The sequence below is a fragment of the Hermetia illucens genome, chromosome 3 (assembly GCF_905115235.1).
Source record: "Hermetia illucens chromosome 3, iHerIll2.2.curated.20191125, whole genome shotgun sequence".
In the NCBI taxonomy this organism is placed as follows: Eukaryota; Metazoa; Arthropoda; class Insecta; order Diptera; family Stratiomyidae; genus Hermetia; species Hermetia illucens.
In genome coordinates this window covers 102,476,216-102,503,432 of record NC_051851.1, presented here as the reverse complement: position 1 = coordinate 102,503,432, position 27,217 = coordinate 102,476,216, and the positions used below count along the sequence as shown (strand labels likewise).

General features: G+C 40.9%; 1 protein-coding gene and 1 non-coding gene across 3 annotated transcripts in view; one reads left to right on the top strand and one right to left on the bottom strand.

The window, feature by feature from the left end:
* The window catches only part of LOC119651558 (carboxypeptidase N subunit 2), a 69,793-nt gene that overhangs the window by 31,456 nt on the left and 11,120 nt on the right, over positions 1 to 27,217 (top strand). Inside the window, exons 2-4 of one of the 2 annotated variants that reach the window (XM_038055192.1) lie at positions 2,666 to 2,899; positions 2,964 to 3,101; positions 24,261 to 24,471. In XM_038055192.1, the coding sequence (XP_037911120.1) occupies positions 3,078 to 3,101; positions 24,261 to 24,471 (235 nt within the window). In that variant the 5' untranslated portion in view covers positions 2,666 to 2,899; positions 2,964 to 3,077. Of the gene's footprint in view, positions 1 to 2,362; positions 2,378 to 2,665; positions 3,102 to 24,260; positions 24,472 to 27,217 lie in introns of those variants that run through there. The other variant, XM_038055191.1, reaches the window with a different exon arrangement.
* Positions 22,521 to 22,592, bottom strand: Trnaa-cgc. The gene has a single exon. It is a non-coding gene; the product is annotated as a tRNA-Ala (tRNA).

Here is a 27,217-nt window from a genome sequence, read left to right as displayed (position 1 = left end):
GGCATGACGAAGCATGTGGCAGCTTTAGCGCTGCATGATATCTTTTGTTCTAATAGCTTCGAAAGACACTATCGTGCGAAACATACCGTGAAATTTTAGAGAGTTTGGTCGACTAAAAGCCCGATCTGAGTGTGACTACGAAGAGATGAAACCCTTTCTAATTCCGGCGTAAGTAGCTTGTTTCACAAAGACGAACAACTGTCCTTTATTATCCCTAAACGATGAAGATCTCGTCGCTAAAGTTAAAATTATCTAACCTTCTTATAGCGAGATCTCTAAGTCTCCTGATCAAATTTGTTATTCTTTTTCACTGGTATTTTATTTTAATACACATATACCAATATTTCAGAAGCCACTTATTCCCTTCTTCAGAGTTACGGAACCTGAACCAGTGGATCATTCTCACTCATACGGATTATTGAGTGGGATATTATCTATAACCAGGCTGTCGTGGGGTCGCTCATAAATTTCGTCGTTATATAAGGTTCAGAATCATCCATCCTCATATAGGGAACCGAAAATTCTTCAAACGCGTTCAAGAGTTAGCAATTTTTCTTGATAAGAACTCATTACTCCGAAGAATACGAGCGGACTGATAAAAACATTGTCTTGGTACAGTTTTTGTAAGCTGAAATAGGCTCTGTTAGCTATCAACCGTGCGCGAATTTAATCGTCTTACCTGTCTTCGGTTGTGATTTTCGACCCTAGAAAGGAGAAATTATCAACGATCTCAAGTTGTAGTCTCCAATCTTTATTGTTTTCATTTGACCAGTGGGATTTGATGTTGTTGCTTTTTTAATTTTTGGTGTTGACTACTTGCCTTTATTAATGTGTAACCAAAGATTTGGTACATCTCAGGTTGTGCTTTCCTCTCTCCTCTTCTTTTTATACATCGTTATACACGGTGCGGCAGCATGACTTCCTTTTTTAAAATGCGCGCCACTCAGTTAGTTGATGTCATAGCGGAGCGCTAATGGTCTCGTTCAAGAGGGGATACTGTAAAGTTTTGTCCCGATACGGTTCAGTCACCATCATGCGTTGGAATAGTGAGGAGCGTGCCTTTGCCGTTGAGGTTTACTTTTCAAGCGGATGTTCGGTTATTGCAACACAGCGTGCATTTCGGAATCGCTTTAATTTAGCCCCGTTGGCTCCCATCCCAGACCGCAAATCAATTGTTACATGGGTCACTACATTCAGACAAACTGCAAGTGCGACAAAAGGAAGAACTGGAGTCCCTCGGCCCGTTAGATCACCTGAGAACATTGAAGCAGTGAGAGCGTCAATGTTGCGATCGCCACGGCGTTCTGCGCGCAAACACGCATCTGCCCTTGGACTATCCGATCGTTCTGTGAGAAGAATTCTTCGTGATGATCTTCATTTTCATCCCTATAAGATGGCGATAGTGCATGAACTTTCAGAACGTGACTTCAATTCTCGGATGAACGCGTGTGAGCTTCTTCTTGATGTCGTTCCCGAGGGTGCTATTGTTTTTTTAGCGATGAAGCCCATTTTCATTTGTGTGGGTCGGTTAACAAACAAAACATGCGCTACTGGGCTGACACCAACCCTCGAGAATTGCATCAAAAGCCTTTGCATTCACCCAAAGTCACAGTGTGGTGTGCAATTTCCTCAGCTGGAATTATTGGTCCCTGGTTTTTTGAGGAAAATGAGGTTACAGTGACAGTGAATTCGGACCGGTATGTAAACATGCTACTGAATTTTTTTTCCCCACGGCTAGAAAATTTGGATTTTTGGGGACACTTGGTTCCAACAAGACGGTGCAACAGCATACACTTCAAGAGCATCGATGGCTGTTTTGAGGGAACACTTTCCAGAGCCCCTTATCTCAATTAGAGGCGATTTGGAATGGCCAGCACGCTCTCCCGATCTGTCCCCTTGTGATTTTTTTCTATGGGGTTTTTTGAAATCTCGTGTTTATGTGAACCGTCCAAGAACCCTACAAGATTTGAAGACCAACATCCAAGAAGAAATTGCCAACATAACACCTGCTATGCTAACAAGAGTCATGACAAACGCCAGAAATCGGTTTACGCAATGTATGGAGAATGGGGGACGTCACCTAACAGATTTGATCTTCAAAACAATGTAAATAAAAACTTTAGACATGTACCTACATTATAAAAAATAAATAAATATTTTCCGATGCATACAATAGTTTTTATTGAGTTTTGAAAAAAGGAAGTTATGCTGCCGCACCCTGTATGTTTCAGAAAGGTAAGCAAAAACTACTTTGATAGCAGAACTTTTTACTGGCATTCGATTCATCAGTCTCCGAGTATTTTAGCTATATATTGGTCCTAGTTTTTTATGATGTTTGTGCCTTTACTAGTCGCCATTTTTGCGAATTTTAACTGAGGTGACACATAGTTTTTCAAAGTGATTTTCATTACAATAAAAACGCCTTGGGAATAGTTAGTTTTGTCGGGTTGATACATATATATATCTTCTTTTTCTTCAGCCTTTGTCCCGTTGATTTAAACACCTTCGCCGGAACAAAACTATTCATTTGTTCTATCTGTGTATTTTTCAAACAATACATATTTTGATTTGTTACTGAATATAAGTTGTTTGTTAGATATTATCTTCGAGAAAAAGTTGAGTTTGCCTCAATTTGTTCAAATTAAAATCTATTTCTATCTTTCAGGTGAACACCCTGTATATTGTAATCATGAGTAGAACAAACGATATCTTATCAGCGTCAAGATATGGAGTCACCTCAACAAATAGTATTCACTTGGCCGATCGATTGGATTGGATGTAATTTTGCAGTTTGTGTTTTGGCGACAGTGCATCATTTACCCCACTGCCATTTTGCAAGTATTTAAAATTGTGAAAAGTGTAAAGTGTCCCAAGTGTTTATCGGAACATACACACATATGTAGATATGCGACTATATTTTTCAAAGTACGTTCATAATCGGGTAATATAACAATCGTCTACAGGAGAAAATACCCCGAAATTTGATGCAGCAGTGCAACACTCAAAGGTGTCTAGAATGAGAAAGTGGAAGTGAAGTAAGGGAATAATCAACGAACACATAAATCGCAATCTGAAAAATGGATAACTTCCTTAAACTCATTGTAAGTATGCTCTGCCTTTCGAAATTGAACTGCGTCCAGAAATGTTCAAACAATGAAACGCACTCTAGCTCTGTTCGCTATCTTGCGACAATAGCTTTTGTTTTGTAAAAAAGCTCGTGAGAACTCTGCTGCTCACTTGAAACCCCAATAAAGGTTATTTCGGCTGCGATTTATTAGAAAAGATCCTTGGGGCGCATTCCAGAGGAAATAAATTTTCACTCTTCAATGGATATTTGCGAGTGATATGGAGAACCGTCACTCCCCCTACAGGTATAAGAGTCTATTTTTCCTCAGTTTGTGCGTTATGCTCTTATCACATACGTCTATGATAACCCTCCATAAAAGCTTCCGATTAGTGTTTCTTTCTAAAAATATCTCCACGTATATATGTAGTTGCACACTCACCTGGTAAATATGCAAAAGTTCTTTCTGGGTACTGCTTTTGATCAAATATACATACATATATAGTACATTGCTAAGGAGTTTCTTGAACCTGCCATGCCCTGTAAACTAGCTCAGTTTCGAAAACGGGCCAATTTGCCTGAAACAATTTTCTATCTAACTCGGTTTAAGAAGGTTATCGTCTTTTCATAGACACCATTGCGTACTTAGCTTTCTTTTATGTACGTATTTGATGATTCAAACCAAGTTCTGTGGATACAAAACCGCATATATTCATACAAGTCTGGTACACTGCTATTTGCTATTCTTTGCTAAAAAAAATAAAATAATGTCCCAATGTTATCTTAGGACGGGCGTAAACGATAGCATATATTCTGGGCAAAGCTTAAAAAGAAGGTATAGAATTGATGTTGTAACAAGTCGGAAAGCGGAAGCTCGGCGCTTCAGGTATCAGAGTGAAATGATGCGGTGTTTCCAACGATTAATTAATTGAAATAATAAAACAGGTATGTCGGTTTTTTATGTACGTATATTTGGCTGGACGATGGTTTCACATATAGTTTAAATACGTTGAATATACCCGACTCAATGTATGATAGTACTGGTATTCTATCTCTTAGAATAGTTATTCGACGGGAAGGAGAAACTTTGAGCTACTATAACTTTGTTAATAACAGTAGGATTTAAATCAAACTTTCCAGTATGATCCTTCCTATTAAAACTTATCTATCTACCAAATATTTACGGATCTAGGATGAACGCAGAAAAGGTTCGCAGAAAATTTTCAAAATATAATAGAAATTTATTATTATTAACTGGATTTTAGTAGATATTGCAAAGGACAGTATTTTGACGCTTAGATGCCTAGAAGTACACGCACCACCATAATTTGTTTCAAATTTTTCAGTTGAATAGCTTCTGAGAAAGGGTCCTTGAAACAATTGTCCCGTTTCAGGCCTCCGGACTTTTCATGCAAATAATTTTAAAGTTGATATCTTATTAAAGTATTAATCAAGACCTTTCAGTGAAAAACAATTTTGCAGCCACCTTCTACGTGCTTAGGACCACCTATCTCTACTTACGTTCAACGTGCAAAGTATTTCATAACATGTGTGGAGGTTCGCAATTCCCACCTTCCCATCAGATTTCGTTTCAAACAGTAAAGTCGATTCTGAGAAACTTGCGACAGTTAACCGATACTCATATTGGCGTGTAACACTCATATTGGCTGCATTTCATCATCATCAACGGCGCAACAACCAGTGTCCGGTCTAGGCCTGCCTTAGTAAGGAACTCCAGACACGCCGGCTTTGCGCCGGGGGATATATGTATCGCCACCAATTCCATACCCCTAAAAACTGTCTAGCGTCCTGACCTACGCCATCGCTCCATCTCATTCAGGGTCTGCTTCGTCTTCGTTTTCTACCATAGATATTGCCCTCATGGACTGAATCAGCCTCATTCATACCGATTTAATGACCCACCCACCGTAACCTGTTGAGCCGGATTTTATCCACCACCAGACAGTCGTTACATCGCTCATAGCTTCCGTCGTTATGTAGGCTACGGAATCGTCCATCCTTATGTAGGGGGCCAAAAATTCTTCGGAGGATTTTTCTCTCGAACTCGAGAGTTCGCAATTTTTCTTGCTAAGAGCTCAGGTTTCCAAGAAATACATAAGGACTGGCAAGATCGTAGTCGTAGCAGTTTTTGTAAGCAGAAATAGGCTCTGTTGGCTGCCAACAACCGTGCGCGGATTTCATCATCGTAGCTGTTATCGGTTGTGATTTTCGACCCTAGATAGGAGAAATTATCAACGGTCTCAAAGTTGTAGTCTCCTATCTTTATTCTTCCGGTTTGACCAGTGCGGTTTGATGTTGTTGGTTGGTTGGTTCTCGGTGCTGACGTTCCCACCATATACTTTCTCTTGCCTTCATTCATGTGCAGCCCAAGATCTCGCGCCGCCTGCTCGATCTGGATGAAGGCAGTTTGCACGTCTCGGGTGGTTCTTCCCAGGATGTCGATATCGTCAGCATTGGCCAGTAGTTGGGTGGACTTAAAGAGGACCGTACCTCTTGCATTTACTTCAGCATCACGGATCACTTTCTCGAGGGCCAGGTTAAAGAGGACGCACGACAAGGCATCGCCTTGTCGTAGACCGTTGTTAATGTCGAATGGTCTTGAGAGTGATCCTGCTGTTTTTATCTGGCCTCGCACATTGGTCAGGGTCAGCCTAGTCAGTCTTATCAATTTCGTCGGGATACAGAATTCTCTCATGGCCGTGCACAGTTTTACCCTGGCTATGTTATCATAGGCGGCTTTAAAGTCGATGAATAGATGGTGTAATTGGTGTCCATGTTCCAACAGTTTTTCCATTGCTTGCCGCGGAGAGAAAATCCGATCTGTTGCTGATTTGCCTGGAGTGAAGCCTCTTTGGAATAGGCCAATGATGTTCTGGGCGTATGGGGCTATCCGGACTAGCAAGATAGCGGAGAATATCTTATAGATGGTACTCAGCAACGTGATACCTCTATAATTGCTGCACTGTGTGATATCTCCCTTTCTATGCATTAGACAGATAATCCCTCGTTGCCAATCGTCAGGCATTTATTCGCTGTCCCATACCTTGAGCATAAGTTGATGAACCACTTAGTCTAACTGGTCGCCTCCGTATTTAACCAATTCAGCTGTAATTCCATCGGCTCCTGGCGACTTATGATTTTTAAGCCGATGAATTGCAAGGACTATTTCTCCTATACTTGGTGGTGGAAGTATTTGCCTGTCGTCTTCAGTTGGCGGGACTTCCAACTCGCCGATGTTCTAGTTTTTCAGTAGCTCATCAAAGTACTCAACCCATCGCTCCAAAATACCCATTCTGTCGGAAATCAGATTTACCTCTTTGTCTTGGCAGGATGAGCATCGAGGTGTATAAAGCCTCATCCTGCAGATTTGTTGGTAAAACTTCCGCGCCTGATGCGATTGTTCCCTGTACTTTTCTAGTTCACAGACTTGTTGGTTCTCCCAGTCTTCTTTTTTCCGTGTGTGAAGTCGCTTCTCCGCTCGACGGAGTTCGTGATAAGTCTCTGCGCGTGCTCGCGTTCTTTGAGAATGCAACATTACTCGGTATGCGGCATTCTTCCGTTCCGTTACTAGCTTACATTCATCGTCAAACCAATCGTTCCGACTCCTTTTGCGGCTGGGGCCAAGTATGTTTATGGCCATATCAATGATAACGTTCTGTCGGAAATCCGATTTGTCTCGGCAGGATGAGCATCGAGGTGTATAAGGATTCATCCTGCTGACTTGTTGGTAAAATTCCGCACCTGGTGCGTTGAGTAGCTTCCCTGTCATTTTCGAGTTCACAGACCTGTTGGTTCTCCCAAGCTTCCTCCTTCCGTCTGTGTCGCTTCTTCGCTCGATGGAGCTCTTGGTAGGTCTCTGCGCGTAGCCGCGTTCTTTACTCGGTATGCAGCATTCTTCCATTCCGTTGCTAGCTTACATTCATCATCGAACCACCTGTTCCGACTTTTCTTGTGGCTGAGGCCAATTTAATTTTCCTTTTTGAGCCTTTTCTAATAGATTTTTGTATGCCGGTATATTGATACAGAATTGAAATTAATCTGCACATAAGTACAAAGGCATATACGAGATATGTAGTACCAGCAGCATTCAAATTACCTACATATAATATTGGGTTGGTGATGGCGACACTTAAACATATCTTGTGTTGTACTTATCGCATTGGGTCATACTATACGGCGATTTGAAGACGACAATCTATGCTACAAGTGTCTCTTTGGCAGTGTTGTGATCGTATGTTTCGGTTTCAAATTATAGCGCGTCAAAAATGGAGTCCACCAAGCAAGAAATTCGTCATATTTTACGTTTTTACTACCTGAGAGGTAAAAATGCAACCAAGGCGGCCGAAAAAATGTGTGAAGTTTATGGGCCTGATACTGTAACTATTCGCACAGCACAGCGTTGGTTCGATCGATTTCGTTCTGGTGTAGTGGATGCCAAAGATACACCCCGTACTGGTAGGCCAATTGTCGTAGAAACCGATAAAATCGTCGAAATCATCCAAGTAGACCGGCATGTGAGCATTCGCTCGATTGGCCAGGAATTGGGTATAGACCATAAAACCGTTTGGAACCATTTGCAGAAGATTGAATTCCAAAAAAAGCTGGATGTTTGAGTGCCACACGAGTTGACGCAAAAAAATCTCTAGAACCGAATCAACGCCTGCGATGCACTGTTGAAACGGAACGAATTCGACCCATTTTTGAAGTGGATGGTGACTGGTAATGAAATGTGGATCATGTACGACAACCTCAAGCAAAACAGATCGTGGTCGAAGCGCGGCGGGCGAGCCGGTCCAAACCATCGCCAAGCCTGGATTGACTACCAGGAAGGTTCTGCTGTGTGTTTGGTGAGATTGGAAGGGAATCATCCACTATCATCACTATCATCCACATCCACTTAACTATGGCTAGAGCCTCAATTCGGTCCTCTACTATGAGCAACTTGACCGTTTGAAGCAGGCGATTGACCAGAGCAGACCAGAAGAATTAGTCAATAGGAATGGTGTTGTATTCCACCACACGTCTTTGATGGCCCACCAGAAGCTACGGGAGCTCGGGACCTGGTACCAAGTGATTACCATCTCTTCCGGTCCATGCAAAACGCTCTTGGTGCTACTAAGTTGACCTCAAAAAAGGCTTGCGAAAACTGGCTGTCTGAGTTTTTTGCATATAAGGAGGGGGGGGTTTTATAAGGGGGATAATGAAGTTGCCTTCTAAATGGCGACAAGTTTGCGAACAAAACGGCCCATATTTAACTCAAATCGTATAATTCTAACTATGTTAAATAAAGCGTCAAATTTCGATCACAAATACAATATTTCTTTTTCCCCAACTCAATATGTGTATATAAATGCATGGTTTTGTGCATGGAGAAAATCGGAATTGAGAATTGAGATCAATTGGATGTAATAGACAATACTTGTTTGTTTAGGACGAAGACAATACTTGGCTTTAATATGTATGCTAGAATATCTTCGACTTTACTCACATAAGTTAAACACAAAACTTGTATACCCGAAGCGTCCAGCTTCCGGCATTCTGACATGTTTACATTTCAACATCAGTCAACCAGACTGATGCTGAATCTAGATAAAAATTCGAAATATTCCTTGATATATCCAAGTCCACCGTTTAGATGAGTTTACTTTATATGATGATGACGTCATACACGTCTTAGATAGCGATAAATTCACAATATATAAGATTTCGACCTCTTATAACTTTGTTAATAATAGTTGTTGTAGTTGAATTCCTTCAAACTTTCCAAAATCGTGTATTATATTATTACTTATAGGTACTTCTAAGGTGAGGATATTTTCGGGTAATTTTTTAAAATATGGTTTTAAGCTATTTCTAACTTTATTTTAACCGGTATCGGAATGGGATTTGAGGCCTAGATTTTGTAAACATGCACTATTGTAAATTTTTTAAGATTTTTCGTTTGGATAGGTTCTGAAAACAAGACCTATTACACTTTTCGGGGCATACATTTTGAGCACTCACTTTCCTATGTTTCACCAAATATCAGAAGAACTATTTTTGAAAGGTACTAATCAAACCCTTTCGTTTGGTACCCACATGGGCATATTTCCTTTAAACTCAACAGAAAATGACGGAACTTGTTATATGTAAAGAGATGCACAAACCACACGTTCTCATTAAATTTCGTGACAATATGTTCAGCCGTTTCCGAATAAATCGAATGTGATAGACAGACGGATAAACAGGCATTGAGTCGGTTCAAACAAGGTTTTCTTTCCACAGAATGTGGGCTATCAAACAAAAGGACTCAATTAGTACTTTTCGAAAAGAAGTTCATTCTAGAAGTATAAGTTATAGAAGGTCAAAGTTGTGTATGCCGCGTGAATTCATTGTACTTCGACATGTGCGACGTCATCACCATATACTCTAAACTGTAGCGCACGGGGCCGCCAATCTGTAGCGGCTTGAGCAATGACACTTGTATGTTACTGCTACGTTATTTTCTTGAAGGAGTTCTGTTGCAAATTATGCTCACAGAGAAATACAAAATATATACCTTAATAACTGTGTATTTATTCAATTTGGAAGAGTCACTCCGACTACTATGATGTGTTACACTGGAATCATTTTCATTTCAGCATAATATAGAGAATGTGTTTACATGCTTGCTGTATGCTGATGGCAACGCTCATGGCGGTCAACGACTGAAGGTTGGATCGTTACAAAACTCACATCACACGCCATCTACCGGATAGAAGCCACACTAATTTGAGTAATAACTTGCTCCGCTCCACTCTTCAGTAGATGGCGCGCTTAAACAAGGCTACATGCAAACCTAGCGGTTTCGAACGATAATTTATATCCTTGTCGAGTTCTGAAATTAACAAAGTAGAGCAAAATGCCATCTGCAGCGGGTTTCGATCACGTTGTTCCTCAGGGTAGAAGTGCGAGACAGCGTCTAATTAGATCGAACCACCCTGCACCCCAGAATTTTTATCTACGCGAGCATCGGCGGTATCGACTTTTGTATGGAAATTTATACTTACATATATATGCTTTCGTGCATGCAAAAAACTGGAAATATACAATGTAGGTGCATATATATAACATATATGTACACACCACTATGTGGTAATAGACAATGTTCATTTAGAATGAGCATAATATTTATGCCTGTCTGGAAATTTGGAAATAAATACATGAAGGAATATTTTGAATTTTTAGCTATCTGCGTAAGATGAACACAAAACCTTTATACCTGAAGCGCACAACTTTTGGTATTCCGACTTTTTTAATTTGCAAATATGTATTTCGTTACAAAAGGCATTAAGAATTGGCGGAAACTATCGTATACTGCTGTCGGTTTTTAATTGAAAAAAAAATATTAAGTGAAATATTAGTGCCAAAGAAAGTGTGAAGAAGAAGGCATCGTTTCGGAGCCTAGCGCTGCTGTAGGTAAGTAGGTATCAGTGGCCGCTCCAAGGAGCCTAATTAATGCTGTGGTACGCCGTTTTGATGCCACAAACTCCTAAGACCGTGACTGCTGTTATGAGAGCAGAGAGGCAGAGTCCAGCCGGCTCGGACTATCAGAGCCAACCTGTAGCATTCACGTAGAAAAGCAGCTCTCCGACACTGCAGCTAGAAATCTCTCTGAGATCCCCAAAGAATGGTTTACCCAGTGTCCGTAGCCTGACTCTACCTAGAACTGGGTAATCGCAGAGAAAGTGCATGAGTGTTTCCCTCTTCTCCGCAGTTTCGGCGATGCGAATTGTTGGTGCAGACCGCCGTAATTTTGAATGCATTTGCACGCGTCTGGCACAGGAGCTCCCGTGATCGGGCTATGTTCTAAGCGGGCTAAATCCTCCTTGACTTGGCACAACTGGTAAGCCTTGGCCATCTAAGGCCCGCTGCTGCTAAGTAGTGCGAGTAGACTGCGCCCTTGACAGCCGCCAGCCAGACACCGACTGTATTCACCGAAGGGCTGTCGAAAGCAGAGCCCCGCCTGACCAATCCGTTAGCCTACTCATTCCCCTCTATGTTCCTATGTCCGGAAACCCGGAGGAGGGTGACCTTGAGCGTGCCGCTCAGACTGCTCAGCGCTTCTCTGCGCCGCCCTACCAGCTTGGAGGATGTCATCGCTGAGTATAATGCCTCGATGGGCGCTTGGCTGTTGGTCAGAATGGCTATGTTACGCTTGGGGCTCGGATCACGCTCCAGGCATCGACAGACTTCCAGTATCGCTAGTACTTCCACTTGGAATACACTGGTGAAACCTGGGAGACCACACGACTCGGATGCACTGCGTGTATTGAAGAAAACCCCCGCGCCGATTCCACAGACCATCTTTGATTTATCGGTAAAGAATACTGTATCATAACCTTGCAACCCGCCGCCGGTCTTCCCATTTACTGTGGGTTGGTTCAGCTTACGTGTGGCATAGTCCGTGGGGAATGCCCAGATTTCCCGAGGTACTTCGTCTAGGATATTACTGCGGCCGTAGGACTTCACTGCTCAGCATCCGGACTCACGTAGTCTGACAGCACTGTACGCTGCAGTGCAAGTTTGGGGGGGGAGATGCAGGAGTGCATTGAAAGCATCTGCCGCGCAGGACTGCAGAGGCCCAATAGCATCTGCACAAGCGGTTCTTTGAATCCTATTAAGCTTCATCCTATTGTATTTTTTGCTCAAAGCCTGTCACCATACACTAGAGCCGCATGTTACGCATGGTGCGTACCACAGCGGTGTACATCCAAAGAACCCTCCTCGGTCGGAGACTCCATTTCTTTGGAAAGATTCTCTTGCAGTCATAGAAGGTTATACGGGTCTTCTTCACCTTCAGTTCTATGTTCAATCTCCAATTTAATTTTAGATCCAGGATTATACCCAGATGCATTATATTGGAGGAAAGAACCAATCTTTGTTCGTTCAGCCACGGTAGGTGAAATTCAGGTATCCGTCACTTGGTGGTGAATAGCATCGCGTTTTGGTTGGGTTCTTGCGGCCCAAAGGCGCACCTTTCGCATCCCTCATAATGGACGGAAACATCCCTAATACTAATATCAACCTTCACGCCGCTGCTGTCGAATATTCGTAAAATTTCGTCCGTCACTATTAACCTGAGCACCGGAGAGATGGCGCCACCTTAATGAGTGTCTCTGTTCACGCTCTGATCAAGCGGTTGCTCCCCCCCCAAATCCGACTGAATACCCCTCCAATCCAATAGTGGTCAAGGTTTCCTTGATGGCGTTGGTACTAACGTTGTTGAAAGCTCCCCTCTATATCTCAAAAGAAAGTTAGGGTATAATGCTTGTGCTGCAATAACTGCTCAACCGTGCCAATTACCTCGTGGGTAACAGTTTCTGTGGATTTCCCTTTGAGGTAGGCATGCTAATCGTTCTTAAGTGGATGTCCAGGAAGCGTTCTACAGTCTTCAGTACGAAAGAGGTGAGGCTGATTGGTCGAAAGTCCTTCGCGGACTCATCCCGCGCCTACCTGCTTTTAGTATGAAAGCCACTCGTGCGCGTCACCAAGACTGTGGTACGTATCCTAAAGAGATGCAGCTCCGATAAATCTCAACAAGCCACGGCACAACCCTTTCCTGCTGCTTCAGTAGCATGGCTGGCATTATGCCATCTGGGCCCGGAGATTTATGTGCAGAGAAGCTGTTTATAGCCCAGCCAATCTTATCCTCGTTAATTACCGATTTGATAATCTCGCACGGCTGGCGCACCCTGCAAGCAAGGCTCTGACTCACAGTAGCTCCAAGGTTTCACCAGAAGATTCCATGCAGGAGCCTTCCGACTTTTTAAACAAAGATGGGCTCTTATGTCGTGTGCTTTCGTTCGCCTCTTGGCGGTCTTGGTGGCCGACTTGTACTTCTCCAGGCAGTACTTGTAAGGCTGCCAATATTTATGTCTACAGCAGATGTTGAACATTTCCCTGGTCAACTTCCTGAGGCTGGAGAGATCTTCATTCCACCACGGTGGCAGTGTTGTCTTGCTGTACTTAGTAGGGCACAAGACTTTGGGCGGCATCGAAAGCCTTTTCCGGAGACCCGAGCTTTGACTCCAGTTCGTCTGTCGTATCAATCTTCAATCAATCAATTTGCGCACAAGAGAGTTTTTTCTTAATTAACCAAACTGCCTCCAGTCCATCCTGCTGGGCTCTCTGAAGGGTTTTGAGACCTCTGCGGAGAGATCTAGACTGAAAAGTATCCAACTGTGATCTGAGAAGGATCTCTGGTCAGACACTTTCCAGTTGTCCCCCTTAAGAATCCCATTGTTGGTTAATAGGGCGATATCAACGCCCTTCTTCCAACCGCCCCAATTCTCCGAGCTGAGGAAAAGGAAGGTTGGTGTACTGCCTCTGTTACCCACCGATAGGTTTGAAGTAATAATCACGCCTCTCGTTGATTTCCGAACGTATGCCTTGTATAGACATCACAACCTATCAACAGGTTGGCCTTTTCTGTTCCTATGGTGTTCCTCAGATGTTTTAGATCTTCTGGCGGAGCTGATCGCTCGTGAGCCATGTAAGCCGGGGAAATATACACATGCTCTGCCCTCGCCTGCTCCAGCTTGACCACGACTAGGTCGCTAGAACTCAGGTCCGGACACAGAAAAGCGTGCAGACTCTCCTCGCGAGGATACATGCTCTAGGTCTATCCTGATCAGTGTCTCCTGTGCCGTGGAATAAATTAAAATATTTGCTTTGGAGGTCTTTAATGGTTCAGTCGCCTCCGACCCAAGGCTCCTATATTAGTACGATGTCGACGTCTTCCTTTCGGAAGAAGAGAAGCAGATTAGCCGAGGGGCACTTCGAGTGCTGGATGTTTATCTGCGTTACCCTCAGCATGGTCTGCTTGCGTGGGAGGTTCTTCAGTTCCCGTCGGACCGTCAATCCTCATCTCCTCCAACAGCTCGTTGTGGCGTCGATTGGATCTAAGTCGTCGTTCAGTTTTGCCTTTGCGTTCGTGACTCCGAACCGCACTTTTTAGTCGGCCTTTTCTAGGGCCTCCAAGCACTCTCCGTTTATACGGAAAAGAAAAGGTTGCCTGTTTGTCTGCGGTTCCTCCTCCTTGATAACAACCCAGTCGCCCATGGGAATCATGGTGTTTGAAGGTTCAGGGGTTTGATGAGCTTGTCCTTATCCATGCGGATCTTCGGCAACCAAATGCAAGCGACAGGTCCCCTGCGATTTTCCTCGTAGGGGATGACATTGAGCTTTACGTCCTCCCAGGCGTTGCTGATCTTAGCGACGCACGAACCGACAAATTCCCTAGAGAATTGGTCCTCGCAAGCTATAACGGGGAACGCACGGACCACCTGAAAGCAGGGGGTGGATCCCGTGTGTTTGCCTTCGGCGTCCAGGAGATGCTCGATGACTATCTTCGGCAGCCTGGCCTCTACACTGGTCCACACCTCTGGCGCTAGCTTGCCGCTATCGGAATTACCATCCACCAGCGTCACACGTCGCTGAAGGGTTTCGCAGTTCTTGCTGCCTACGTTTCTTCAAATGTTACTTAGCGTCCGAGCTTTTGCCCACTCTGTTCCGCTTGTGATCTTGCTCGACCTCGTCTTGAGATCGATTGCGTTTCAGAGCGGTGGGCTTCGCCTTCTGCTCGTCTGCCAAGCGTTTGTTGTCAACAATCGTCTGATATTTAGCGAGGTCTTTTTCATCCCGCTCGTCGACAGTAACGGCATCCTAATTCTTAACAATCTTGCTTGCCCCCCGATGTCGAGGGTTTCGGGTTTGGTATACTATGTCTGCTACTTGTTACACCAAGTTTGACGGCAATGGAATCCAGACTGGAAACCACTAGTTTGTCTGCTGCCTCGCTCCGAGAGGTCCCTGCGGTTGGTTTCAGCACAAAGATGTTACGGGTGGCACCGAGTGTACTGCTCTCGACGGCTACCGCCTCCTGGCTGGATGCCAGCAACTCTTCTCCAATGAAGTGCCTGGCATCGCCCCTTCTTCTTCTATTGTCTGTTTATTTATTTTTAAAAATTGAGTCCATGTGTTGGTCCCACGAGTAGTCCGGGAAGAAAGTCTACCCTGACGCCCGGCCATCAGGGTAACAGTCTTATTTGAAACTGAAGGTACCCAAGGTATTCAGAGTTTGTATACTAAAGACCAAGTTCCCTATTGGCCACGCATCCCTCGGCGTATGCTGTTCCATTTTGGCTTGGGGTCCTATTAGCAGCTTCTCCAGTGTAACGAGGATGCTTCGGCCCATTCCCTCGCCAAATCAACTTGTCCCTAACACATGACCAGCAGACAGCAGATACTCGTCAATTGGATGTGCCTACCCCCAGCCCGGCCCTACACACTCTTGACCCGTCCGAATAAGGTTTCCAGCAGCCACCACGAGTAGGTTGTGTGAGGACTTGCCGAATTATACAACTTTAACCTGAAGCATAATCTGACTAGGCCGCCCGCGCTGCTGTATTTGTTTGATGATGCCAAGGACAAAAAACCTGAGAGTTGCCGTGTTTCGGGATTTATTGGAAGCATGCTCCGATGGTAAACATTTTTGACCCCAGAGGAAAGCAATTAATGGCTTCACACATATTAGAGCAAAAGTGTAAAAAAAAACATATCCGTTGAAAAAAAACGTCATTTATTTGCCGTAGTTTTAAAAAATTAGAATTCTGACCAAGCAGGAAAAAAATAATCTGATAAAAGTGCCTAATAAACTTACTGGGCGAGTAGTTTGATTCTTGTGTCAAGGTAAATAAAATTAATGTCAAAAAGGCTATACACAGGAACTGTCTAAGAAGGCCTTCATTTTCTACAGGGCAAAAAGATGGTGCCCGGTGGTCGGAGCTTTTCAGTCAAGATTGCAGTTGCGTTTTGCACATCTCCATTGGTATTGGTTTTCTTTTTCGTCTAGTGTTAGTACACGTGGCTGGATTTGCTACAGAAATTTTTCAGTTTGCTGCAAAATCAATCATAGAAAGCGGCGATTCGAATAATATCGCAATGTCACTTTCTCAAATATTAATGGAAGTGCCATACCAGTCGACTCAACCGTGAATGAGTTCTTCAGTTAAATCAGGGTAATAATCTCGGGCGAGCATAATGCTGACCACTTTGTCTCTAAGAGTGTACTGTAGTCTACCGCGGCGGTCTTGAATGAAATGCTCTAACACACACACACACAGGGCCTGATCCAATATGGATTGTTGTGCGGTTATTATTATTATTGGAAGTGGCAACACAGGAGATGAAACTGTCTAGGCGGCGGGGTTCGCAGGAAAACACTTCGTTTTAGTTTTTAAGGTTTTGTTTGTAAAACAAACCCTTATTAAAATCGGTTTACTGTCTGTCTGTCTGTCCGTCACACGCATTTTTCTCGGAGACGGTTATAGCAATTGACACCAAATTTGGTAAAAAGGTGGGAACTGTGAACGCTCACGCATATAGTGAGTTACATCCTCTTACAACGAATTTAAGGGGGGTCCCCATACATGCAAAAGGGAGGTGTACATTTTTTTTTCATCAAATATTGTCATGTGGGGTATCAAATTAAAGGTCTCGGTTAGTACTTTTCGAAGCCGGTATAAGTTTTGACTTTTGCTGAAAAGGTGGGGAGTGCGGGGGGTTGAAAGTGGTCATTTTTTTAACCAACCCATTCTCAGAAACTACCCAACCGAAAAATCTGGAAAAAATCAGGGGGCTGCCACTATATGGTGCCTAGGCTCTGAAATACCCTCCATATTGATACCTGTTCAAATAAAGTTAATAATAGTATATTACTATAATTTTTAGTAATTGGCAGGAAAACCCCCCTTAAGTTCACCCTAGAATCACAAAATGTAATGTAGGCTACAGTATAGATTATGATCCTGCCAAATTTGGTGAAAATCGCACTATTACTAACAAAGTTATACTAGGTCAAATCTGCACTCCTCTGCAAATTCAACACTATGAATGTCAACATCACTTGAACGTGGCTATTTTCACATAATATATGCATATTTTACGTGCTACATGCTAATGGGACAAATGCACACCCAAATCTCCTTATAAAAGAAATACACAAAACCTTTCATACCTGAAGCGTCTAGCTTCCGGTTTCCCGACTTGTTTTTAAGATTTTGTTTGTAAAACAAAACCTTATTAAAATCGGTTTACTGTCTGTCTGTCTGTCCGTCTGTCTGTCTGTCCGTCACACGCATTTTTCTCGGAGACGGTTGTAGCGATTGGCACCAAATTTAATAGAAAGGTGGGAACTGTGAACGCTCACGCATATAGTGAGTTACATCCTTTTACGTCGAATTTAAGGGGGGTCCCCATACATGCAAAGGGAGGGTGTAAATTTTTTTTTCATCAAATATAGTCATGTGGGATATCAAATTAAAGGTCTCGATTAGTACTTTTCGAAGCCGGTCTTAGTTTTGACATTTGTTGAAAAGATGGGGGGTGCGGGGGGTTGAAAGTGGTAATTTTTTTAACGAACCCATTCTCAAAAACTACTCAACCGAAAAATCTGAAAAAAATCAGGGGGCTGTCACTATATGGTGCCTAGGCTCCGAAATACCCTCCATACCCATGCCTGTTCAAATAAAGTTAATAATAGTACATCACTATAATTTTTAGTAATTGACAGGAAAACCCCCCTTGAGTTCACTCTAGAATCACAGAATTTTGCAACAATATAGGCTACAGTATAGAGCATGATCCTGCCAAATTAGGTGAAAATCGCACTATTACTAACAAAGTAATACTTAGTCAAAGCTGTCGCTTCTCTGCAAATTCGAGACTATGAATGTCAATATCACTTGAAAATGGCTATTTTCACATAATATATGTATATTTTACGTGCTACATGCTAATGGGACAAATGCACACCCAAATCTCTTCATAAAAGAAATAAACAAAACCTTTCATACCTGAAGCGTCTAACTTCCGGTTTCCCGACTTGTTTATTCATTTGTGCGCGAAGTGAATCGGAAATATGTGCATGATCAATTTATATACTTGCTTGTATAAGTATAGTATTTAGTAATAGGCAATATTTGTTTGTTTAGGGTGAGCATAATATGTGCGTATATCTTGTAGTTTGGAAAAAATATGAAGGAATATTTCGTGTTGCCACATCATGAACGCACTTTTCAGCACGTTTGAATCTAAATTAAATTTAATATTTCTTATGATTTAAAAAATGGGAGTGCCTTTTCAAAAACTATTATTGTAAGCAAATAAAGTCGGGAGTCAATTGCTTTCTTATCGAGGTCGCAGCGAAGTATGATTTGAGAATCTTTTGCATGAATGATACAGTTCCTCACTGTATCATGAATGCCATTCCTGTGTGTGTCTGGATGATTATACAATGGAGTTATTTCAACCTAGTATAAAACGTAATATAATTTGTGGTAGCTGGTTTTCATCATACTCGCTTTTTGAACTGATGAACAAGTAAATTTGTCTTTAGCGAGACTGATAAAAAAAAACAAAACACAACAAAAAGAGTAGTTCTAGTTCAATTCAAAAGTATGCCGAAAGTTACCCCAAATATTCGAATTTGTTACTTCCTACCTGATCTCTCTTGGTGACAGGTTCGGCGACAGACCGGCCATGAAAATGCATTCAAAGTTTTTTTAAAAAAAACACGATCGCACCATTAACATAGCATCGGAAAAATACTGAGACGTTCACCTCAATCGGCGCGGGACTCGTCACGCCGCGTTAAATCTAAAATCTAGGGCAGTGTCGTCCACCTTGTCGCTATCTAAGTTTGTAAGTGCTGGTTGATGAAAAATGAGAACTTTCGCGGTCGATACGGTATTATACCGATCGTAGAGAAATTGGGAAAGATGCGTGCCATACTTACATCCGCGTTCGATATGGAGCACAGGTGCACAAAATATCACCTTAGTAGGTAATCTGATATCATGTCACTTTTCGAAAAAGGTGATATTTCACAAACAACACCTTTCATTACCCTAACCGAACATTTGAAGTTATATCATCAACATCAAATATTAACACTCGGCAACCCACGGTACCAAATATTACCTTTTACTAGAATAATTTGTCCTGCATTTATTATATTTAAAAGTAAAGTGTACGCCAGCATCAAATTGGTAACAATAAAAAATGAACGACACTTTCATGCAAGAGAAGAAAAAACCAAAAATCCCCTAAGGTTATAAAATAGTAAATAATACAATATTTGCACATGTAAAAAATGCGGGTTCCACATGCCCATATCGCCGCGTTACCAGTTTTCATCGAATAGCACTACCGTAATTTCAATAAAGTTCACCGTTCGTTTGCACATCATGCGCCGTGGATCTCCAGTGCAATCTTTGATGAGATGACTTTATTCTCTACACTTCCTGCATTTTTCGACCAATCAAGCTAATCTATTACCCTAATATAGGACAATTTAATGCCCCGTTCGGATCCCTGATACTTTAGTGGATATTTCGCCTCTCCTTCATAAACTCACAGATTTCATTTATGCGTCCTCCCAATGAAAGAAACGCTATTCTAGTTTGCTGCCTTCTGTGTTCGTTTTTTACAATAGCAACCTTAAGTCGATCCGTATCCCTTTTCAAGTCCTGCGACGAATCTCGACTGCCAAGGGCTTTGCGCTCTTACGAAAAGGGTCCGATGTGGACCTCATTTCTACTCCACTATTATCTGTTGTAGCATTAAAGTAGTCAAGTTTCCTCACTAGTAACCGCAGTGGTAACGGCCGGAAGCCCGGTTGCCCACTCCCAAAAACCGTCGGTACTATAATTCCAAAGTCCTGCATCATAAAAAAAAATTCGTTTCTCGTCCTTCATATTTGGTTTGATTACTGTGTATCCTTCCTCTAGCCGATTTTTATCCACGGGTGTACTTCGCTCCCACCTACCGGGCCTGCGCATGAGCATGCCCATGGGCGCACATCTCCTGATGCGAACATTGTCAATCCCATTACGCATCCACTGAGTGCTCCCATATCCGTATGAACGCACGCACCTGATGGAATATTATCAACTCCACACCGCACCCAGTGCGTGCCTATACTCTATTTAGATGGGTACATATGACTTTTTTTCATACGAGGTGAAATGGAAATATTCAGAAGCATTTATGGCGGGAAATGATGGAATGTGCATATTTTCCTGACATCACACAAAAAGCCTTTGAACCTGAAGCGCTCAGCTTTCGATTTTCCGACTTTTTCCATTTTCGTTTATGTTTGCAGCATACGTTAGGTGATTATTATTATTTTTAATAGTTTTATTTCTTTTATTTCAAGTTTTTTTGGCATATAAATAAGTCGGGATACCGGAAGCTGGGCGCTTCGGGTAAAAGGTTTTGTGTTCATCTTATGTGAGGAACTATGTACGGTTTTCTTTTCATACATAGCAAAAAATGCATATACTTATATAGATACATATTAAAGACATCAATATTTTGCTAATTTTAAATAAACAAACGTTGCCTATCCAAATTGATCCACTTTACCCTGTGCACAAAAGCATGCAAATATACTTAAAGTAAACACGTACTATCGTACACACATGTCTATTCTATTGGACGCTACCCGCAAACTTAATTATTTCACATGCCTGTCTCGAGCAATTGATACTGATATATAAATAACAAAAAAAATTTAAAACAGGAAAATGAAAATGTCCCCAGGGACCCCGCTGTTCATATAACTTCGCTTTATATGATTATCACGTCACAGGAGCACAATAAATGTTCAGGACAGGAAAAATCGCTGGCGGCCAGATCTGGAGAATACGGTAGATGCGGAAGCAATTTGGAGTCCAATTCATGCAATTTTTCCATTGTTTCCATTGATTTGTGGTCTTGATAAAACAGCACTTTCTTTTTCGTTCAATCTGGTCTTTTCTCCGTGATTTCATCCTTCAAACATTCCAATAACGCTGTGTAATAGTCGCTCGCCATCCGATTGTTGCGCCTTTGCACGCTTTGCAGTCAGTTCACCACGTGCAGTCCACTCAGATGACGATCGTTTTGATTTTGGTGTGAAATAATGGGGCTATGTTTCGTCTATTGTCACATATCGTCCCATAAATTTGAGTTTTTTATGGAGGAAGAGGTTCAAACACCGATCAGAATCGGCAACTCGTTGTTGTTTTTGGTCGATTGTGAGCTCACGCGTTACCCATTTTGAAAAGAGCTTCCGCATACGTAAAAATTCTTGCCATTCATGGCCAACACGTTTCACTGATATCTTTAGCGCCTCAGCTGCGCGGACGTTTTTTCTGTATTCGTCGGCAACAGCCTCTTTGGGGCGTTCACTGTGTGCATCGTCTTCGGTGCTCATTTCGCCTCGTTTAAAACCCATTTCTCGACAATTGATTGCCTTGGCTTCAACAGCTTTTCGCCAAAAAACTATGCTTTATTAGCACACGAAATTCCTTTTTATCCATTTTCTTCAAACTATCAAAAGTTGCTTAATTCAAAATGCTCTATTCCACAAACTAATAGTCCGACAGCTGTCAAATTTGTATCAATCATATGAGTTTAATACTAATGTGCCATCTATGTGTTAGCCTACGAAGTTTTCAGCCCAACTGTTATCACGCTAGTCTGACATACAAAATGCACATACATTCCCAGGTGCATATAAATGGCTGAAGTTTGCATCCAAATACCCTTACGCAAGACATACCTTCCATACCTGACCCGCCATCCTGCCGATTTTCGACTTGTTTTTAATAAATTTCTTCACACTTGGTAACAATGTTGAACTTCTAGTATGAAGGCTATGGAATTAACTACAATCGATAAAGTACTTTGCAGAGCAAAATTATTTCTGTGGCTATTGAAAAATGGTGTGCAATTGAATTTCAAATTATTATGCAAGTGCAACTGCCATGCACTCAAAGTACCTCACATAGGGAAATGCAAAACTTGCATACTTAAAGCTCCGAACTTCCGGCTTCGCTATCGCCACATTTCGCTTCTTTTTCTTTTTAGAATGTTTTTCGTTAATTACGTATATTTATACATACATATTTGAAAACCTACATTCCTACTTACTGCTACTCAGAATTCATATTTTCCTTTTGTTAGAGTTACAAATTTTATCATCCAGTTTGGCAAAACGATATACACAAAATAAAACAGATGTTGCGCTGCCCGAGAATGCACTGCGAGAAATAAATTAGCAAGTTTGCGCCATAATATGGTGGTGGCTAGCTAACAGGAAAGTCCAGGTTCACACTAACAAAGTACAAAGTTAATCAATCCATATTGTTTATAAATTAAATTGAAAATAAAGAACAAACCAACAGCACTGAAGCCCCCATCAGCGAATTATACATACCTAGGCCTGCACTTACTTACTTAAAGCCTAAAGAGTTCCAAGGTACAACGGGAAGAAGAATTTAATCTGCGAGGTAAACTTGACTTTTGCAATGCACTTAAAACTAAATTGTATGATAATTACGGTTACAAAAAGTGATCTGCACACACTTGGAGATGCCGGGGTTTGAACCCGGGACTTCTCACATGCGAAGCGAGCGCTCTACCACTGAGCTACATCCCCGTTGGGTTCCCCGCTTTCTAAGAACCACCATCCGTGCTCTATGAAAGAGAACTTCAATTTCATTATCCATTTTGAAAAGATAATTGACTTTATTCGTTCTGAAAACCTTTTAATCTTACACGACTTTGCTTTATAATTATTCGATCGGTCCAAAATTACGTTGTAATTATTTTCATAGGCACCAAGCTTAGTTTTCATTCCTACAAATGGTTATTTACTTAAGAAGAACAACACACAAGCAGATAGAAATTCTAACTTTAATTCGTATGCGTGTCCATGCTCGTGCATCGTTACAAATGTGTACAATTTGAGTTGCAGGACGCCTTATTTTTGCTCTTATTTTTATATTTCAAGGTTATGCACCGATGGTGTACTGATATTTTTATAGTTTTCTGTTATTTTGGATTTATCGTTGTTTTAAATATAAAATAAATAAAGTTAGAACGTCCACTTTTATGAATGTTTTTGAATTATTCCTTAATAATTGTTGTGTTTATTTTCTTTTCTCAATTATTCTATACCGCTGTGAGATAGTTATTTCAAGACAAGAAGAAAGCAAGACAGGAAACCGAGAGCTGCACGCTTCAGTAATTCAGTAATGAAGGGTTTTCTGTTTTCTTATGTAAAAAACCTTGAGTTCCAATTGTACATAGTTCAAAATCCAATTATCCACGGTTGGCGGGGCGTGGCATGGATTTGATCAAATGTTGGACATATTCGGCTGGAATTTCCCGTCATTATTTGAGGAAACGTTCTACTAAGTATTTTTTAAAAAATGTGCCCTTCGCGAAGGCTATCGTCGACATCATCCCGCAGGTGTTCGATAATATTGCAGTTTGAGGATTGTGGAGAGGTTGTGAATGGCTCGGGACAATTGCACACCAACAAAATACCACCGCGTGTTTTCAATGCTTTATTTTTCAGGCTACTGTTTTGGTACATCTTACATGCTTGACAAATACCCAATTTCTCTGGGCCGGCATGCAGATTTTTTTAAAAATATCGATGTACATATTCGCACCCATACCCATTTAACACGCATATTTAATATACATATGTCCGACTGTTTAGTGTGACACTGACATTCAAAATCCGAAACTTGGCAATATAACACTCTATAGTATAGTCTATATTATTGATTCTAGGGTGAACCTGAAGAGGGTTCCCAGTCTATTTCCAAAAAATATAGACATACTATAAATAACTATTGTAGCAGATATCATATCTATATGTAGGGTATTTCGGAGCCTAGAAACCATAGGAACTTCGTGATTTTCTTCAAATTTTCCGGTTAAGTAGCTTGTCAGAACTGAGCTTTGAAAAATACCAGTCAAGAAATCTTATTCAATACCACACATGAATGTATTCGATGAAAGACAAAATTATACCCCTTTAAAAAATTGTACAACGATATTAATCACTACTTGCGTGACAGTCCACAGTTCCCACGAAATTTCGTTGTAATAGAAGTAATCGGACAGACAGACAGACACTAAACCTGCTACACATGTTAGGCAACTCGACTCACCTGTAGATTTGAGGCAGACATTCCAACAATTCCATTGAGAATTCTTTACTGAGAGAAGAGTGTAATTCGTTAAAATCTATCCATCTATTCCGTATACATTTATATATACAGTTTCAAGAATTTAAGTTATTATATTGCAGATATTAACATTAATGGTGATTTTCGCCAATAAAAACTTTTCAAACGGGAACAAGGTGCGTTATGAATCTGTGGAGAAAGCCTGCGAAAAATGTTCTTGTATTGGGACTAAGGATCGAACAAACTTTAGGCGATATATACTCGATTGTTCTATGACGAAACTGAATTACATTTTAGCCGGATGGCCGGCTGAATTTGGAGATAATCAAACAGGTAAACATTCACATTTTTTCATTTACCAAAGGGCAAAAACACTGTATGTGCCGGAAAAAAGTATTCGCTCTTCATCCCAAAGTTACAAAGAAGGTATAGCATTGCAAGAGAATTAGGATTCTTATTTACCATTTTACTCAAAAACAATTCGTTAATTACATGTATGCCGAAAGTAATTTTATTTACAAAATAGGACAATAACACAACAGGAAAACGAAGTAAATGTTTCATTTCTGGCATAAATTTACACTCTTAAACAGATTCATAACTAAAATTGAAAATTTAGTACTTTGTGCGACGTCCTTGAACTTTGATTATGTATTGTAAACGATTAGGCCTCGAGTGTACTAGTTTTTTAGTATATTCCGAAGAAATTTTTTTCCCATTCTTCTGTGAGTACAGGTTTTAGCAGTGGCTTATGGGATATTTCATGTTGTCGAAGGCGTTTTTCTAAATTATCCCATGAATGTTCCTTGGGATTGACATCGGGGGACTGTGGTGGAGTATTTAGGGTGTGCGGAATATTATACGAAACCCACATCCAAACATCCCAATCCGTATGCTCGCGAGCGTCATCTTAGAAATAATAATCATTACCAAGGACTAGCAAGCACTTACTTTTCTTGAGAATAGTAAGATAAACAGTCTTGTCTATATTTTGTTCCATCATTATTTACTGATTTAGAATATTTTTAAACTCTAATTCAATACGGGGCTTTCTCCAAACACATGTACGTCCAACCCATTGAAAAACGTTTTATTTTTTCTCGTCTGAGAACATAACGGTATGCCAAAATTGTGTACTTTTCATTTGGTGCTGCTTTGCAAACGCAAGTCTTTTCTTTTGATTCAATTTGCTAATGCATGGCTTTTTCCTGAGAACTCGTGAAGTATAACCAGCTCTATGCAGCATATTCCGGATTGTTCTAGGACACACTTCTTTACTAAATTCTGTTTTCACACAGCCTTCTAATTTCGTTGATGCCAACGATAGCCAACGATACTTTTTTAACATTACTTTATCAATTTTCGTTCTTCGCGGGTAGTTAAACTGTAAGGACGGCCACTCCGCGAACTATTTTGTAAGCTTTATTTCTATTATAAACACTTCTTACTGTACTTTTACTTCTATTAACTATATTTACGATTTCATTGAATGGTTTCCCACTTTCACGAAGATTTATTACTATTTGTCGCTCTTCCGCACCGGTTTCTTTCGCTTTACGGCCCATTTTCTCCAAAATTTTAATTGACGACAGCTGATCTAAACTGCGGTCTCACAATTTGTTAAATTTTGTTATGTGGGGTTCCCCGAAAAATGTATCTTTCGTTTGCTGACTATCAGACATCAGTGCAGATCGAAAAACGACTATTTGTTGCCTATGTTGGGGCGAGAGCGTTTTTTTTCTGTAAATTTATGCAACATATAAAACATTTGATTTGTTTCCGTTATGTTGTTGTACTATTTTATAAATAAAATTATTTTTGATATGCATATACATAGCGAATTGTTGTTGAATAAAATGGTAATGAGGAATTCTGATACCTCTGCAATGCTATACCTTCTTCTTAACTTTGGGATGAAGAGCGAACACTTTTTTTTCGGCAATGTATGTTCTTCGAATATTTTTGTGGTATACAAATAATTCTGAACTAACTTTACTTTTGAGTACAAGTATGATATTTCCAAATACAATACTTGGAAAATGTAATGAACTGGAGTAGTGCTGCGACATCGACAAAAAATATCGATATTATTAAATATCGATGTTTGAATTAGAATGTTTCGATGCCGATAAAAACATCGAATGAAAACCTCGATTTTAGCAAACATCGATATTTCTTTCAATTTGTCAATGCAAAGAAAGCAAGATCTAAATAAGGAAACAAATAACAATGTATCTCGAATAGAAAGAAAACCTTTATTTCATTTTTTTATTATAAAAGTATTGAAACGAAACCCGGGCACTATCGAAATCAATTATGACCCCAAAATGTTTTATCTACACTTTTGAGGAAAAGTAGCTTATGTAGTTTTTCTCCCAAGAGGCAGTTTCTCTTGCAGTTTGCAATATTTCCACTCGCTGAAAAAACGCGTTCACACGGAACAGATGTTGCCATAACGCATAAATATTTTTTGACCATTTTCAGTAACGATGAGTCCTGTAGAAAGAAGATGAACCGAATAAAATGCATTTCACAGCTATTATTTGTTAGATTGTAAATATGCTGTATATACATATAAATTTTTTTTTAGCTATCTTACCTTGTGAACGATTTCAGTCCATACCTCGAACGGAGAGTCTTTAAGTCGTACTACAGGCTGTTTCAAATAAACTGAAAATTCGGGTGGTATCGAATTCGGTGTATCTAGTTCCTCGACTATTCTGGATTTTTTTCGAGATTTCCAAGCTTCCTGAACCATTTTATGATGATCGTCCCATAAGCTCATTCATTTTCTGGGATAATATCATATTTAATTTCAGAAGCTACTGGTCTGATGTCAATATAAAAAGGAATTTACCTTTGGACCCAGAAGAATGAGAAGGTGCATCGCTATCGGATTCTGACTCGATTAAGTCTTTTCTCAATTCATTTGATAGCTTCCGTATAACACTGCCTAATGCCGCTTTATCGTCGAAATGCAAATTTTTGAAGCGAGGATCTAATATTGTTGCTGTTGTAAAAAGCTGGTTGTGTTCAATGTTAAGAAATCGTTTATTCCATTCCGCAAAGATGTTATTCT